Source organism: Peromyscus maniculatus, chromosome 3 (assembly GCF_049852395.1).
Source record: "Peromyscus maniculatus bairdii isolate BWxNUB_F1_BW_parent chromosome 3, HU_Pman_BW_mat_3.1, whole genome shotgun sequence".
NCBI lineage: Eukaryota > Metazoa > Chordata > Mammalia > Rodentia > Cricetidae > Peromyscus > Peromyscus maniculatus.
In genome coordinates this window covers 145,366,827-145,384,846 of record NC_134854.1, presented here as the reverse complement: position 1 = coordinate 145,384,846, position 18,020 = coordinate 145,366,827, and the positions used below count along the sequence as shown (strand labels likewise).

Here is an 18,020-nt window from a genome sequence, read left to right as displayed (position 1 = left end):
TGTGTGTGTGTGTTAATAGAAAGCATTTAAAGCTGCATCAGTTACTTTCTTTTTCTTTTTTTTTGGTGGGGGGGGCTCACTTTGAAATCAGGCTATTGGGGTGGTTTTGTTGTTGGCGTTTGATTATTGACTTGCAGAAGTTCTTTACACATTCTGGATTTTTAACCATTCTGTGACTTACAAATATTTTCTTCCATTTTGTAAACTCTAATTTACTCCGCTGATTGTGCCTGTTGATAACCAGTGTCTTGGAGTTTGATGTAGGCCTGTTTTTTTATTTAGTTTCCTGTGTTTTTGATGTTAGAGGTAAGAGATTAATGTTTTGTTAGATTTAAGAATCAAGATAACCGCCTGAGGCTGGGGTATGGCTCAGTGGGAGATGATTTGATCTATGGGTGAGGCTCTGGGTTCAATCCCAGGCACCCTCAAAGAAAGAAGCAACAAGCCAAACAGCCTAAGCCTATTTGGGTGTATGCTCTGCCTTCCGGGCCTACTGGACAGTAGCATTGTCCTCTCGGCTCTCTGTAGTGGTCCACCTCTGCTGTCAGGACTCCTGAGGAAGCAGCATTGCCCCGCGGACCTGTGTGCCTGGGCCTGTGGTGGGAGTGCAAAGACTGATCATGCATCCCTTTGGGAGTCAGTATTCTCTCGAACTGAAGGATACTTACTGCCTATGCTTGGGTGCTATTGTCCCATTCCGTAGAATTCCAGACATTTGATAGTCTTCCTCTTGTCTCATCTCTATCCCTGCCAGTACAAGGTGGCTCATCTTTAGTCTTTTACTTTTTAAAAAATTGTTGGGACAGAGTCTTACTATGTAGTCCAGGCTGGCCTTGAACTAGAAATCCTCCTGCCCCTCCCAAGTTCTGAATTATAAGCATTTGCCAGCACACCCAGGTAGTCGTTTTAAGAAATGGCAGACACAGGAGAACCTGATGATCAAAGAAGCCATCAGACAAAAAACCAGAGTGAAACACCCCAAGCACTGAGACGATTCCTACCTGGCCCCAAAACCTGGCATGACGTGGAGGGCTAGCCACCTGTAAGATGGACGCAGCCACAAGCTCACTGAACCCAGACATTTTACGCTGCTGCCGCCGCCGGCCTGTGGGTCTCTGATGGACCAATTGAACTGCCAGATTCTCCAGTTTGCCCTGGAGTATTATAGTGCCTTGTTCATGTGATTAACGCAAATAAAAGTGTTATGAATTATTGCTCGGGGACACGGGGGTATCCCGCGCATGCAGGGAACCATGCTGGCATGCTGGGCAGATGCAACGGTGGGTTGGCAGGTGATGCACTCCATGCAGGTATGGGGGCATGGCAGCAGGGGGACATTCACAACCCATACACTGCAGCCACATGGAAATGGTTTATTATAATAGAGAGACGAAAAGAAGAGGGAGAGAGAGTGAGGTCAAGGGGGGCACACCTCATGGGAGTTGAGAGAGAGAGAGAGAGACAGACAGAGAGACAGAGAGACAGAGAGACAGAGAGTTTTTCCTTAAGAAGAAGCTTCTATGTCAGGACGCAGGGCAGCCCTAAGGGGCAGGTCACTTATGGACAAAAAAAAAAAAAAAAAAATTGAAAAAAGGAGAAATTTCTTCAGCCAAATAGCCACTTCATTACAAATGGAAAAAACAATATTGAGACAGGTTTGTTTGTTTTGTTTTTAACCTTTTTAAAGGATTTTAAAAATTTTTCATCTTTATGTTCATTGTTACTTTGCCTGCATGTATGTCTGTATGAGGGTGTCAGGTACCCTGGAACTGGAGTCACAGACAGATGTGAGCTGCATGTAGGTGCTGGGAATTGAACCTGAGTCCTATGGAAGAGCAGCCAGTGCACTTAACTGCTGAGCCATCTCTCCGGCCCCTTAAACTTTTAAAAACAAAAATCTGTCCATTTATAGTAAAGTGTTTCTTCCTGGGAATTTGGCAGAATCACCTTTTTTATAGACATATATTGTTGTTGTTGTTGTTGTTGTTGTTGTTAAATATTTGTGAGTGTTTGTATGTGTGAGGGCTATGGAAGTCCATTGTTCTCTACCATGTATGTCCCAGGAATCAAACTCAGGTCGTCAAGATCAACCACAAGGGCCTTTACTGAAGGAGTTGTTCCCTTTGCCCCAGAATCACCTTGAACGTCCATATTCTCACTAACAGTCTCTTAAGGTGATCTAGGTGTTCCCAGCACTACACAAACTTTCTAGCCTCTCCCATTGCCCTCTGGAAGGATTTTTTGTTGTTGGTTGTTTTGTTTTTGAAATAGGCTCTCACGGTGTAGCTCTAGCTGTCCTTGAACTCACAGATTCATGCAGGCCTTCACTACACCTGAACCCTACTTCTTGGAACGAGTTCATCACTCACGAAACAGATGAATAAATTCTTCGATTTGAGCAGGAAATCAACTCACACCATTCTAGGGGCTGGCGAGTCTGCTGTGTAAAATTGTCGGTGGGCAGGCTGGAGACTCCGCAGAAGACCGGGTTGAGGTCGGCTACCTGCTAGCACAACTCTTCTTGCTCATCAAAGACCAGTCTCTCATGCTCCTCAAGCCTGGTTAGTTTGACTTTGTGGAAAACAATCTGCTCTATTCATAGCCCACCCATTTATATCCAATCTCATTCAAAACACTCTCGTAGGAACAGACAGAGTAATGTTTCACCAAATACCTGTTTGGTCTTTTTTTTTTTTTTTCACTTGCATTGCCTTAATTTTCTGGTAACTCTATGAAATGGACATTGTAACCGTGAATATAAATACTGAACCTAGGGCCTGTGGGATGGCTCAGCAGAAATAGGTATCTGCTGCCCTGTCAAAGGACCTGAGTTCAATCCCCAGGACCCACACGGTGGAAAGAGAGAACCGATTCCACAAGTTGTCCTCTGACCTCCACGTGCTTGATGTAGCAAGTGTATACGTACACACCTATGCAAGCACACAAAGCAATCAAATAAGGTTTAATAAAGATAAAAAAAAAATACTAACTCTACAAGAAGCCACATTTGGTGGCAAACACCTGTGATCCCAGCACTGCAGAGACGGAGGCCGGAGGATGGCTGCAAGGCCAAGCCCCTGACGGATCTGCATAGTAAATTCCAGGCTACTCAGGACTAGAGAGTATTGGTGAAATTATTAAGGCCACTCCACGAAGTTAAAAGGATATTTATTTAATGGCGTAACTCACAAATTAAGGGATAGGTAGGTCGCGGGGTCTGGGGAAGGTGTATCGAAGTCCAGTGGTGTTCTCTGGAGCTCTGTTCGGTCCATCTCCACCATTCAGGGTCCCGGAACTGAGCAAGGCCTGGCCCATCCAGGTCTCGGGTCTCCAGGCGCCTCCCCTGGCCCGGCCTCATAGGCGTGACAGTTGCCAGAGTCTCAATGGGGGTTGGAACTTCCAGATCAAAGCTGGAATGGCTACCCACTACAAGAGAGTTAAGACCCCTGTCTCAAAAAATAGAAACACTTGGTCTCCACAGTTAAGATTATGCACTGCTCTTGTAGAGGACCCAAGGTCAGTCCCCGGCATGTGTGGTGGCTCACAATAGCTTGTAACTCAAGTTCCAGGAGATTCAATGCCTTCCTCTTGAACCCATATTCACATATACAAACACACACAAACAAACACATATATATATCTTAAAAACAAACACATCAGGCTGGGCAGTGGTGGCACACACCTTTAATCCCAGCACGTGGGAGGCAGAGGCAGGCGGAACTCTGTAAGTTCGAGGCCAGTCTGGTCTACAGCGTGAGATCCAGGACAGGCACCAAAACTATACAGAGAAACCCTGTTCTCCAAAAAATAACAACAAAAACAAACAAACAAACAAACAAAAAAACCCACATTGGAGTGAGTCTTTAGAATCTAACCCAAAGTTTTCTCTGTGCTGCTAACCTTCCTGGAACAGTTGGCACACTAGACTGACAGGGGTGTTATACTGCTGATGAGCTTCCTATAAGGTAACGGTTTTCACATTTGTGTTCCGACATACATGCCCAGTTCCCCCTTGGTGACCCATCCTCCCGGCTCTTCCTTGGTCTATGTAATTTTATCTTTCTTTCTAGAGATCTTTAGGCTAGCATACTTCAGCATGTTATAATGATTCAATAGTGTGATAGAATCAGTTTGATTTCTGCCAAGTATTAAAATGTAGCCAGTCCATGGGCAGGGGCATTTGCTACTGAGACTGAAGACCTGATCTTACATGGTGAGGGGAGAGAACAGACTCCTGTAGGTTGTCCTCTGACCTTTACATGTATTCCATAACACACACACACTCTAGCCCCTATGAATAAATACAGGGGGAAAATTTAAGTAGCCAGTTGAGGGCTAAGGATATACCTCGACAGGTAGCATGACTCATGAAGCCCTGAGTTTGATCTCCAAGGTCACATAAACTTAGCACAGTGGAATACACCTGCAATCCCCCTACCTAGGACATAGAGATCAGAAGTTCAAGGTCCCTTGGCTACATAGTGAGTTCAAGGGATACATGAGACACTGTCTGAAAGAAAGAAAAAGAAAAAAAGAAAGAAAGAAAGAAAGAAAGAAAGAAAGAAAGAGAGAGAGAGAGAAAGAAAGAAAGAAAGAGAGAAAGAGAGAAAGAGAGAAAAAGAAAGAAAGAAAAAGAAAAGAAAAAATTGAGCCAAGCTAGTAATTCCAAAGAAGTTGGAAAGTAGAGGCAGGAGGATCAGGAGTTTGAGACCAATCTGGAGAACATGAAACCCTATCTCCAAATATATCTATGGGGAGAGGTTGTGGTTCAGTTGGTAGTTGCTTGCCTAGTGCCCATGAGCCCCTGGGTTCAATCCAGAGCACTACATAAAAACTGGAAACAACAAAGCAAAATTCGTGACCCAGGCATGATAGATAGCTCACAACTGTAATCCTAACACATGGGAGGCTTAGTTTTCAGTTCAAACCCAGCCCCTGCTACATGAGTTCCAGACCAGCCTGGGCTTACTGAGAGAGCCCTTGCCTGAAGAAAAAGAAGTGGTAATGAGCAAGTTTATTGCCTGCTTAGGCAGAGCTCAAAAGGTAATTGTGGGATGACAAGAAGGTTCGGTGAGAAAAGCCCTTACCTTCAAACCTGAGGACTGCTGTCATAAATATGGCCGGGTTCTTATAATCCACCGCCCCGCCCCGCCCCCAACACTCCTCCAGCACAGGTGACAGAGACAGGAAAATCTCCCAGGAGCTCACATGTGCAGCAGGTAAAACAACAGGAGAGACCCTGTCTCAAAAACAAGGTGGAAATAACCTGGCGTGGTGGCGAATGCCTTTAATTCAGAGGCAGGTGGGTCTCTGTGAGTTCCAAGCCAGCCTGGTCTATATAGTGAGTTCCAGGACAGCCAGGGCTACATAAATAAACTGTGTCTCAAAGAAACAAACAAACAAAACCCGAAGCAAAAAGAAAAGAAAAGAAAACAACCACTACCACCACCTAAAGCAAGCTAACTTTGTAAAGAATTGAGGTGAAAGCCTGCACTAGTTCTTGCCTAGAATCCCAGCATCTGAAAATCACAGCTTAGAAGCAGAGCACTTTCCAGCGAGACATAGGTTTAATCTCCAGTACTGAAACACATAAGTAAAAATCAATAAAACTTTAAGTGTGCTAGTATACTTGTGACCTTTAGGAGTGTTTATGAGGAGCTGGAGAGATGGCTCAGTGGTTAAGAGCGCAGGCTTCTCTTCCAGAGGTCCTGAGTTCTATTCCCAACACCTCACAACTGTGTGTAACTCAATTTCCAGGGCATCCAACACTGTCTTCTGGCTTTTGTGTATTCTCGTGTATTTCTCATATCCTATATCCCTAAAAGGATTGACTTATCCAAAGTGAATCCTTTTAAAGCAAAAACTGTAGCTTGGCTATACCCTTAGCCCTGGGAAGGGACATTTTTGAGACTTCAGTAAGTCATTAACTTTATTTTATCCTTCCTTTGATCATATTATATAGTTAGATTATAGCTTAGTTAGAAATTCAATATTCTGGGGCTGGAGAGATGGCTCAGCAGTTATGAGCACATACTGTTCTTCCAAAGGACCCAGGTTCAATTCCCAGCACCCACGCAGCAGCTCACAACTGTCTGTAACTCCAGTTCCAGGGGACCCGACACCCTCATACAGACATACATGCAGGCAAAACACCAAATGTTCATAAAGTGAAAATAAATTAATTTTTAGGAAAAGAAAGATTAAATGTTCCAAAGGATATATATTACAGCACATGTTTTATTCATCTGTTTCATCATTTTTGGCCACCTGATGCTAATCTCCATGGATATAGAGTAAAATCCCTTCCCAAAGAGTACTTGCTTGCAGTTGCAGGAAGTAAATAATTGCTGTGGGTTTTAATAAGCACTACACTATAGGGACGTTTGTCATAGTGGCACAAAGAAAATCAGATCTTAGGTTTGTCTGGAAGGCTGCCCTGGGGCAGTGGTCCTCAACCTTCCTAACGCTGCGACCCTTTAATACAGTCCCTCGTGTGGTGGTGACCCTCAACCATAAGATTATTTCATTGCTACTTCATAACTGTAATTTTGCTGTTATGAATCATAATTAAATATCCACTATGTGATCCTGTGGGAGTCATGACCCACAGATTGAGAACAGACGCCCTAGGGGAAGAAACTGATGACCAGATATGGAACTGGGACTCAGCTGCTGGGAAGGCTGTTCAGGATGAAGGAACACAAAAGAGTGAGACAGTGTTATCAACTATACTGTGTCCCCAAATTCATAACTCACTACCCAGAATATGAATCAAAGCGCCCACGTATCCTAGTGTTAGAGATTAACGGTACAAAATATTGTTTTAGATTTTCATTTAATTTTATGTGATGTGTGAATGTCTTGCCTGAATGCATGGCAGGCATGTATGTGCACATACACCACATGTGTGCCTGTCAGATCACCTAGAATTGGGGAGATCACCTAGAATTGGGGGTACTGGTGGTTGAGAGCCACCATGTGGGTACTGGAAATTGAACCCTGGTCTTCTGTTGTTGTTGATGTTTTGTTTTTCATTTTTTATGTGCATCGGAGTTTTGCCTGTATGTCTGTGTGAGGTTGTGGAGTTACAGTTGTGAGCTGCCATGTGGGTGCTAGGAATTGAACCCGGGTCCTCTGGTAGAGCACCCAGTGCCCTTAACTGTTGAGTCACCTCTCCAGCCCCTGATACTAATATTTAAAAGTACAATAACTCGCCGGGCGGTGGTGGCGCACGCCTTTAATCCCAGCACTCGGGAGGCAGAGCCAGGTGGATCTCTGTGAGTTCGAGGCCAGCCTGGACTACCAAGTGAGTTCCAGGAAAGGCGCAAAGCTACACAGAGAAACCCTGTCTCGAAAAACCAAAAAAAAAAAAAAAAAAAAAAAGTACAATAACTCATTTAAATAAAATGTAAAAGGAAATTTTCTCCTTATTTAACTACTTATTTCTTCTATTCTCATCTCATGTGTAGCTCAGGCTGCCTCATCCTCCTGAGGATTACACAGTTCCTTTTTTTAAATTTTAATTTATTTTATATGTACAAGTGTTTTGCCTGCATGTATGTCCATCCGTGCATCATGTGTAATAATGCTTGGTGTCCACAGAGGCCAGAGAGGGCATCAGATCCCCTAGGACTTGAGTTACAGGTTTGTTTTTTTTTTGTTGTTTTTTTTTTGGTTTTTCGAGATAGGGTTTCTCTGTGTAGTTTTGTGCCTTTCCTGGAACTCCCTTTCCTGGAACTCCCTCTGTAGTCCAGGCTGGCCTCGAACTCACAGAGATCCGAGTTACAGGCTTTATAGGCAGTTGTGAGTTGCCGTGTGGGTACTGGGAGTGGAACCCAGGTCTTCTAGAAGCAGCCAGTGCTCTAGAACCATCTTTCCAGCCCCAATGTGTTTTATTTATGTGTGTATGTATATGTATTTGAGCGCCTGTGGAGGCCAGAAGGGTAGGTCAGATCCCTGGATCTAGAGTTACAGGAACCTGTGAGCCACCTGATGTGGGTGCTGCGAACTGAACTCTGGTCCTCTAAAAGAGCAGCCAGAGAATGCCCTTACTCAGCGACCTTCTCTCCAGCCTCTCCCGCAGTATTCTAATGCCTTTGAGTGACAGGTATTACTACTATAAAGCAAAAGGACCAAGCTGGTCATAGTGGCACACGCCTTTGATTCTAGCACTAGGGAGGTAGAGGCAGGTGGATCTCTTTGAGTTCAAGTCCAGCCTGGTCTACATAGTGAGTTCTAGGACAGCCAGAGCTACGTCGAAAAACAAAAGCAAAACCAAAAAACAGAAAGGATCTCTAGATGGCAGATTTAAAGTCTTACAACTTACTACAAAAAAGAGGAGAGAACAATGGATGTGGTGGTGCACACCTATAATCCCCAAATTAGGAAGTGGAAGCCAGGTACCTATCGAGTCCGAGGTCAACCTGCACTCAGAGAGAGGGGGTGGTCGGGAGATGGTTGCTATCTGTATGCTCCGCTATTAATTCACCAGCCACCAAAGCTTTCCATATGCCAGATACTACAAACTGTAAAACTGTTTTCAAATTATGCCATTTTTATTGTAAAATTGCCCCCCTCTACATACACACACACACACACACACACACACACACACACACACACACACACACGTATCAATCCTACTACTTTAATAACTATCCAACCACTCAACCAGTCCTTAATACGTGGGAATAGTCGTAACAAAAAGCAAGAAACATTGCCCATCTCTTCAGCATATTGGAACCTGTCAGTCCCGAGTCAAATGCTCACGTCGATGAGGTCTGTGAGATCTTTTGAGGCATTCAGCCCAATGGATGACTTAAGTACTGACGAAGATGGAAAGCCAATTATAGACGCAACCTGGTTTGAGGCTAACCTGGTCTACATTATGAGTTCCAGGCCAACCAGGGCTACATAGTGAGGCCCTAACTCAAAAACAGACAATAACAAAATTAATTTATTATTTTAAAAAAATCAAAATGAAGAATTTACTACAAAATGCCCTAAAACTGCCTTCGCTTCTGTATGTCCAGCCCCTGTGGTCAGCCAGCTGACCGGGATCTTTGGGCATGATGGTGAGGGTGAGGGTGGTACAGAGTCTTCCGTTTTCCCTTCATTCTACTGTTACTGTCTTCTTGGTTTTGTCCTCTGCGGCCAAGTTCTGGGTGATCCAGTGAGCCACCACACTGGGCTGACGTGTGGTTTTGTCCTGTTTTAATTTATTATTATTATACGTGTGAGCTTTGTGTGCATGTGGAGGTCAAAGGTCGCCTTTGTTCTTGCTGCTCTGCACACTCGGGGTTCACTGTCTCTTGAGCTTCCAGGCAGGTTCTCCCTTTCTCTGCCTCCCATCCCCGCTTAGGAGTGCCAGGGTTGCCGATGCTGATTTTTATTCATGTGTGTATCTGCGCTTGTGTGTGCATAGGTGTCTGCAGAAGCCAGAAGGTACTGAATGCCCTGGAGCTGTAGTTGCAGGCATGCGTGAGCCACCTGCTATGTGTGCTGAGGATGGAACTGCAGCCTTGAGCAAGAGCAACAGCACTCTTACAGCAGAGCCCTCTCTGGGTTTGGTGCTTTTAGGATTCCGGGGATGGAACTCAGGTCATCGGGTTTCCACATTAAGGACTTTTGTCCACTGAGTCATCCTGCAGGCCGGGACTGTGATTTAAATTTTAAAATATGACACAGAGATGATGAGCACACTATTTAACAGTATCAGTCCACTTTCTGTTGCTATAATAATATACTTGAGCTATATATATAGCCCAACCTAACCTGGGGTTCTTGGTCCTCCTGCCTCCCTCTCCCAAGGGCTAGGACTGAAAGCCTGACTTAGGAGTTTTGGGGCTTGTGAAATGGCTCAGAGAATAAAGACACTTGCTGCCAAGCCTGACAGCTGAGTTCAGTTCCTGGGGGCTCGTGGTGGAAGGAGAGAAAAGACTCCCAAAAGTTGTCCTCTGACCCCCCGAAAGATGTGTGTGCTGTGCTGTGGCACACACACACACACACACACACACACACACACACACACACACACACACATACACACCAATAAAGTGCTGGCCTAGGCTTTGCTTCTTAAAGGTCTCACTTTTCTAACATCACTACACTGGACCCGGCTTCTAGCACAGGAACCCTTGGAGAATGCCCTTATCTGCCCATGGCACACAGTAGTCAACTGTGCAGAGTTCCAGGGCAATCTTGATTCATCTTGGTGCTCTACATACTACATTGTGCCACACCGGATGATTTTAACATGCTAATTGTGAATGTGATGAATTTGTTGCGAGATTCTTCCATCGGCACCGTTAGCTATTTGTTGCTAGCGCTCTGGACATGGAGACTTAAAGAAAGCCTGTGTGCTTTGGTGTAGGTTAACACACTTATTTCTTCTCAGCCAGCTTTGCCCTAGTTCTCTGACCCAGAAGCATGGTTGCATCACTTTGCCAAGCCAAATGCTTGGGTAGAGTCTTAAGTTGCTACTATATAAACTTGTTTGCTCATTCATTCTGTTTGCTGTTCATTCATATATATCTAGTACTGTGTAAAGTAGATAAAAGGTCCCAAGTCTCTTGCTTTCAAAGTGTGAATTAGGGTGATGAGGAAGAAAGAATAGATGGAGAAATAGGCTTTCTAGTGAAGGTGATGTCTCAGCCAAAACATGGGGTCACTCCCACCCCCCATGGCAGCACACACTTGCAGTCCCTGTTACTCAGGAAGCTGACCCAAAAGCATGTTTTTCCTTGAGTGTACATTCTAAATGCCAGGAATAATGTTAGAAGTGTGCCAGTGAGTCAAGAGCCGACCTGTACCGTGTACCCGCGTCTCACATGATCACTGAATGCTTGAACTAGGGCAAGTGCAACTGAGTGACTTCTTTAAGTTCATTTGTTTGTTTGTTTATGGTTTTTCCAGGCAGGGTTTCTTTGGAAGCCTATCCTAGAACTCACTCTGTAGACCAGGCTGGACTGCACTCACAGAGATTCACCTGTCTCTGCCTCCCAAGTGCTGGGATTAAAGGTGTTGGGCCACCGCCACCCAGCAAGTTCATTCAATTTTTTACTCAAATTCATGTAAAAACAGGCAATGTGGTGGACGAAACTAAAGCAGTGTGCAGAGTAGAAGAAGCTGGGCAGAGTGGTGCACTGGGGGGGAGGAGTTGTGAATTCCAGACCAGCCCTGTGAGACTGTGTTGGGCAGGGTGTGTGTGTGTGTGTGTGTGTGTGTGTGTGTGTGTGTGTGTACAACTTTCAGAAGCTATTGTCCATCATGTGGGTCCAGGTGATGACACTCAGGTCACTGGGTTCAAGACAAGTGCCCTCACCCAGTGTTCTTAACCTCTGAGCTGAGCCATCTCTCCAGCCCCCGTTACCATTTTCTTTCCTTTTTCTTTTTTATTTTATGTGCATTGGTGTTTTGCCCGCATGTGTGTGTGTGTGTGGGGGGGGGGGGTGTCAAATGCCCTGGAACTAGAGTTACAGACAGTTGTGAGCTGCCATGTGGTTGCTGGGAATTGAACCCGGGTCCTCTGGAAGAGCAGCCAGTGCTCCTAACCGCTGAGCCATCTCTCCAGCCCCAGTAGTTATCATTTTAAAAGGGCATTTCAGGCTGGGACTACAGCTCAGTGGTAGAGTACTTGACTAGCCTGTATATGCAAGGCCCTATATTCAGTACCCAGCATTGGGGAAAAAAAGAAAAGAAAAGAAAAAGGACATTTCATCTTGGTGTCTGAAACTTGAGTGTTCCAACTGAGGTGCACTGTAAGCGTAAAATAACTCACTGGATCCTGAAGGCCTGATACAACAATAGAAAAACAGATTAGGAATGATTTTTACACGGGTTACATATTAATAGGAGAATTTTGAGGGCTGAGACCGGCATAGCTTTGCCTAGGATACATGAGGCCCCGGGTTCAATCCCCAGCACCACAGAGAGCTAAGGAGAGAGGAGTGAGACAGAGAGAGGATTTGGGACAAGTCAGATGGGATAAATATTCTCTAATAAAGTTAACCTGTGCTTTTCAGTTGGGTGTGTGAGGCTGCTGGAATGTTTTACACGGTGGCCCACGGATCTCTAGTCAAAGGCGCTTTGAACCTAGGCCTTCCTGAGTAATCGCTGAAGATGTTTTGAGTAGATTGCTGTGATTTGAATTTTAGCTTAGAGTTAGCCCTACTTTGGAATTTGTTCCTGGAGACTTTGGGACAGGAAAGATCCGCAGCAGTGATGAGAACCAGCGGGCTGGAATTCGGTCTTCAGGACCAGTGGCAGTAATGAATGGTTTAAACACAGTGTAAACAGGGCAAGCAGCATTTCTCAGATTTTTCCTTTCTTCACCCCAGGGCTTCTTCTTTTTTTTTTTTTTTTTTCTTCTTCTTTTTTTAAACAGTGTTTTCAGATTCAAAGTGAATTATGGGGACACCTCACCTGGTAGAGAAAGATTAAAATCAGACAAATAAAAGCATGTGCACTGCTGTTTGTGCGGAACGGTACGAATGCAAATAGTGTGATCCGTGCAGTCTTTAGAACAGTCCCGGCTTGTGTTTCCCCAGGCCTGCACAGGACGCGGTAAAGCCTGAGTGCTCTTTTGGAGGATCCTTTGTCCTCCTGCTTAGCTTTCACACTAACAAACCTCAACGCAAACTAGCAGGGGGCCGGACCGAGGTTTACACTCTGCAGGTGTCTGCATTTGGAACTGATACCCGGCCATTGTTCCCATTGTCCCCTTTCTACTGAGCATACCTCCTTTGCTCTTAGCTCCCAACTGGGTACATTTTAAAAGGTCCCTTCATACTTCCTCCTCTTTCATATCCAGCAAAGACAGAAGAGCTCACAGAGATCTCACAAGCAATCTAGGGATAGGTAGGTGTTGTTAGCGCATGCCAGCCAGGAGGCCACTGTGGTGCGCTCCGTCCCTCCGGGTTGGTCTCCCTCACTGGGCCTCTGAGTTTACAGTCTCTGGCATCTATTCCCGAAGTGCACCAAGGACCCCTGGCAACAGGTGGCATCCACTCCCACAATGCACCGAGAACCTCAGGGAACCCACTCCCACAGAGAACCTCAGGAAGCTGGTCACAGTTAGGGCTCTTATCTGTTGCTCAAGATGAAGATCTAACTTGGACTCTGGCTCAGGCCACGGTAGGACAAGGCTTTGAGCATCTTTGCAGCTACTGGCTCAAACAGCATTTGTCTCAATTTGTTGAGCACATTTTAAATTCTTGAGTTTCAGCTGAATTCCAGCTGTGATCTTTAAAATACATGAATTGCGGCAGGTAGAACCTTCTCTGGCACCACCCAGCACTTTGCCCGTTTCAGAGACAACCTTCAGCTTTGGAGTACCTGTCACTCCTAAATCACTAGCCCATTCCCACCCTCTGCAGTACCTTTAAAAAAGAAAATATTTAACCTTTATTTTTTTTCAATGCATTCTGGGTGTTTTGCCTACATGTATGTCTGTGTATCACGTGTGTGCAGTTTCTGGAAAGCCAGAAGGCATGAGATCCCCTGGGACTAGAATTACAGATGGTTGTGAGCCAGTACCAAGCCAATTTAAAAAAAAAAAAAAAAAAAAAAAAAAAAGGAGAGACAAAAATAAAATAAATGAAAGTAGTCCTGAATTTTGCCAAAGAAAACAGGTCTCAGGTCTATCTCCCTTTCACACTGCTTCTTTCTTTTCTTTCTTTTTTGTCTGTTTTTATTTGTTTCAAGACAGCCTTTCTCTGTGTGGGCTTGGCTGCCCTGGAGAAGGACCAGGACCAGGTTTGCTTCATTCAGTACAACCCATCAGTCTGGATTCTCAGTCACAAACCGAAGCTTTTTTTTTTTGAGACGGGGTCTCTTTACATAGCCTGGAAAGGGTCTCTATGTAGACCAGGCTAGTCACAAACTCAGAGATCCTCCTACCTCGTCCTTCCTGAACGCTGGAACTAAAAGCATGCCTCACCACGCCCAGCAACATTGCTTATTTCTTAACCAAGAAAACAATATTCTGTTACAGGCTTCAGGCATCTGAGAATTAATCCTCCGCAGGCTCTTTCTCTGCATAATGTTACACCAACTGAGAACAGGCACAATCTTGGGCCTTCACAACTCATTCATTTATTCCTCCAATCAGTGTAGGCAAAGAAGGCGCAGCCTCTGGCTGCTTTCCACCTCTGTGGCCACATCCCTGTGCTCTCAGGAAGAGAGAACAAGAAAAAAGGAGTTCAGACTCCAGCCCCACGATGTGGAGGGCTGGCGGCCAGCCCCAGAGTAGAGCCCAGTCTGTGGGAGGCCCAGAGTTTTGTGCCCCTGGCAAGAGTGGAAAGGAGATATTTTGATGCATAATAAATAGAAATGAGAGGGAGAAAGACAGACAGACATCATGGTCTTACAACAAGCTACAAGGCCGGCCATGAACCTCCTGTGTTCTTTATCATCACGGGAGGCTACTGGCCTTGAAAAACTGAATTATTAGTTTGTTCATTTCTATGAGACCAGCAAGGAGCCCAGACTGGCCTGAGACTAAGGATTCTTCTCTTCTGAGAGGTAAGACTTCAGGCATGCCGCTGTGCCTGCCTTGAATTGTTAATTTTAATAAAATCAAATTTTTAAATAATAAGCCTGGTGGTGGAGGGGCACGTCTTTAATCCCAGTACTCGATCCAGGAGGCAGACACAGGCAGATCTCTGTGAGTTCAAGGCCAGCCTGGTCTACATATTGAGTTCCAGGACAGCCAGGGCTACACAGATGAACCCTGCCTCAAAAAAACACAAAAGAAAACAAACAAACAAACAAAAAGAGGACAACTTTGTGGAGTTGGCTCTCTCTTGGCACCATGTGGGTCTCAGGGTTGAACTCAGGCTTCTCTGCAAGTGCCTTTACCTGCCGAGCCAAAGTCTTGAAAACCCTTATTATTTCTAACACGGTTACAAGAAAACGCAGTGTTGCACAAGTGGATGGAATCTCTTCCCACCGGCCGGCACTGGCCTTGGGCATTGTTTTCCTTTGGCTGCTAAATTCAGTTGCTGTGGTAATTAAAGGGGCTTCCGACTCAGTGCCTCTTTGGTGGCGCACGCCTTTAATCCCAGCACTCGGGAGGCAGAGCCAGGCGGATCTCTGTGAGTTCGAGGCCAGCCTGGGCTACCAAGTGAGTTCCAGGAAAGGCGCAAAGCTACACAGAGAAACCCTGTCTCGAAAAAACAAAAAAAAAAAAACAAAACAAAAAAAAAAACAGAAAGGAGAATGGAGGGAGGACAGAGGGGTGCAGGCTCGGGAAGGTTCTCTTGGATGTCACCTTCCACTCAGGTGCAGAGCGGATTCGGGAAGGACCCTCGTTTAAGGAGAAAAGGACTGGGTTTGCTGGAGTTCAGCCAGTCAGCCTGGATTTGGGGCCACAAACCAATGCTGTTGAGTAAAGATGCTTCTCTTTCCTCATGCATATGCCGAGCCCCCCTCCCCCACCATCTCCTGCGGGGAAGGGTTGTTTCTCCAGCGAGTCAGAGCCGGAGCCTCAGCCACCCACGTGTCTGTCACAAGCTCACCTGAAATCCCTCCTGCCTCCTGCTGGCCATCACTGACCTCCCTGCGCTCTCATTTCTCCTACCCAGTTTTTTTCTTTTCTTGTACAGTGTGGTAATCAGATATTTTTTCTCATGCTTGTCTTTCAAGAAATGCACAGTCCCCAGTGAATAGGATTTTAGCAAACATTTCTTATGTGAGAGTCAGTTGTCCTTGTCCATTGACTGCCTGAATTCTGGGGCGGGGGTGGGGTGGGGATAAACGGGGGCCTAGGTAACTGCTGTACCACCTCTACCCCTCCTCTCTCCTCCTCCTCCTCCTCTTCTTCCTTCTCTCTCTCTCTCTCTCTCTCTCTCTCTCTCTCTCTCTCTCTCTCTCTCTCTCTCTCTCTCTCTCTCTCGACTGGTTTTCTCTGTGAGTGGCTGTCCTGGAACTCACTCTGTAGCCCCAGCTGGCCTCTGTCTCCCGAGTGCTGAGATTAAAGGCATGCGCCACCACCGCCTGGCTCTCTCTATTTTTTTTTATTCATTAAAGACCCAGCACGTACTCAGCAAATATCTGTTAAGTTGAATTGGATGTTTGTTGTGTTTCTAGATGCTATAAACCTCAGAACAGGTGAGGGTAAGCTCAGAACAGGTGAGGGAGTGGTAGAATTCACAAGGGGTGAGGGAATGTAAGTAAGGTATGCTGTGGTGAGGAACTGGGGCTGTGTACCTCACTGATCTCCTCTTCCTGCAGCCTAGGAGCTTTGGTCAGGCTCCAAGACATCCAGGCTACCCTTCACAACTGGACAAATCATTGCCAGTTTTCTCGGGACAGGCTCTCCTTTCCCTTCAAGATTGCACCCCCAGCCTGTAGTGAAAAGGCAGCTGACAGACGCAGAGGGTCCTGGATCCTCTGCTTCCCACTCCGTGGATGACTTTCAGCTGACGGCAGCACCCACTCAGCTCTGCCTTAGATAGATTAGCTTTCCTCTCTCCCTAGACTGATTCTGTCCCCAGCGCCTTCAAATTTGCCCGCCCTCCAAACTTTTCAGTGTTTTTTTCCGTGAAACAAAAAGGTTGTCGGCTCTTGTAAAGGGGAAGGAATTTGGATGGGCTTAAAAAAAAAAAAGAAAGACAGAACCACAGGGAGGATGTGGTAAAAAGCCAGAGGAGGGGGGAAATTGATTGCTTGCGAAGGCGAGGGGGCTGGGGGAAGGAGCCGTGACGATCAGATAACAGAGGTCACTGAATTCCGGAGGTTAGAGGTTAAAGGCTGGAAGCGGGGGTGGGGTGGGCGAGCATGGAGGCTCCACCCTTTGCAGAGATTATAAATAGGTAGGCTGGGCTTCTGGCTGTGGTCCCTGTGATGGTCCTCAAGCCCTCTGAGTGCTGCTGAGGACCCAGAGAGCTTGCTGCCGCGGACTGGGAAAGGTGTCTCTGGAACCTACCTCTAGATCGTCCTTAAGGCTTGAGAAGTAGATTGGGACCATGGGGACAGCGAAGGTAAGAACTGGTTATTTTTGTTTGTTTGGGGTCCTCACAAAGGCAGGTCTTGGTGCCGATTGCCACGCTCCAGTCTCCCCTAAGTCACCGAGCCATCCGGAGGGAGGCCTTTTCGTATCGGCTCCAGCATTGGCCCCTGGTGTTACCGTTACTGTTCGGTGCATCTCATACCTGATGAGGATTCTCCCGGGCACCTCCTGTCATGTGAAAGTCACCGGAGAAGCTGTTTGCGTCTCGGGTGTGTTTGATGCAGCTGTGACGAGACTGCTGAAGGCAGAGAGGGCAGGGGCTTGGCTGTGGCGATGATGAGTGGGTCTCGGAGCCCGCAGGAAGGCTCGGGAAAGCGTTAGACCTTGGGAGGACCCGGGGTTGGCTTAGGCTTGCTCAGCATCCAGCCATGCCCGAGTACTGTGGAGAGAGAAGTCCGGTTGTCCTTACTGTGGTCGCGAGTGTAGGATGTATCTTACTGTAGTTGAAGGAAGCAGTATTTGTAAGGGAAAGGGCATTTTCACGAAGATAATTTATTTGGAAATAAGGTGAATTAGCAGCGGGGCGGGTGGGGGGGAGCGGGATAGTAGAGGAGATGGGAAAAGAGGCTTTTACTACAAGGAAAAGACTTTACGGAAAGCCTGGCAGGGATAGACAGCACTTACCACTGAGGCTGGGCGGCTGCCGGAAGGTCAACTCTGGTATAAGCTCCCAGCCTGCCACTCGGTGTGACCTTAGAGGAAAAAAAAAAAAACTTAAGGACAGTTGGAGAGGTTGTGGTGGGCAAAGAGGTTGGCCTCAGACTCCAGTTTGAGTCACCCCTGCCCATTTGAGTGATCCCCAGCAAGGTGATATCTGCCTGATTCCATTCTGCTAAAAATGGCTCCTAATATTGTGTTCGGAATGAGCAGACGCTCTGCCCAGCTGGGTGGAGGAGAATAGTGCCATATTTAGCGAACAGGAAGACTCTCGTGAGGGCCCCAGGATGTTGCTGGTTGGTTACACAGTCTAGAGATAAGAGCTGCCCGGCCCTAGGTGCCCATCAGTGGA

General features: G+C 46.3%; 1 protein-coding gene and 1 long non-coding RNA gene across 8 annotated transcripts in view; one reads left to right on the top strand and one right to left on the bottom strand.

Moving 5' to 3' along the window:
• LOC102924702 (solute carrier family 2, facilitated glucose transporter member 3) overlaps positions 1-18,020 on the top strand; it is a 70,756-nt gene that overhangs the window by 41,637 nt on the left and 11,099 nt on the right. Inside the window, exon 1 of one of the 6 annotated variants that reach the window (XM_076567919.1) lies at positions 14,160-14,523. The exons of 4 other annotated variants lie outside the window; for them this stretch is intronic. Coding sequence is in view for 1 of the 2 variants with exons in the window: in XM_006992740.4 (XP_006992802.2) it covers positions 16,968-16,982 (15 nt within the window). In the remaining variant the exon portion in view is untranslated. Of the gene's footprint in view, positions 1-14,159; positions 14,524-16,354; positions 16,983-18,020 lie in introns of those variants that run through there. One more of the 6 variants, XM_006992740.4, reaches the window with a different exon arrangement.
• On the bottom strand, positions 3,158-17,949 carry LOC121828110 (uncharacterized). Of its 2 annotated transcripts, none has more exons than XR_013050151.1 (3): positions 17,636-17,949; positions 17,154-17,390; positions 3,158-3,426 (listed from the first exon to the last, which is right to left on the bottom strand). It is a non-coding gene; the product is annotated as an uncharacterized LOC121828110 (long non-coding RNA). The 2 variants fall into 2 exon arrangements; XR_013050152.1 differs by lacking the exon at positions 3,158-3,426 and adding an exon at positions 8,250-12,423.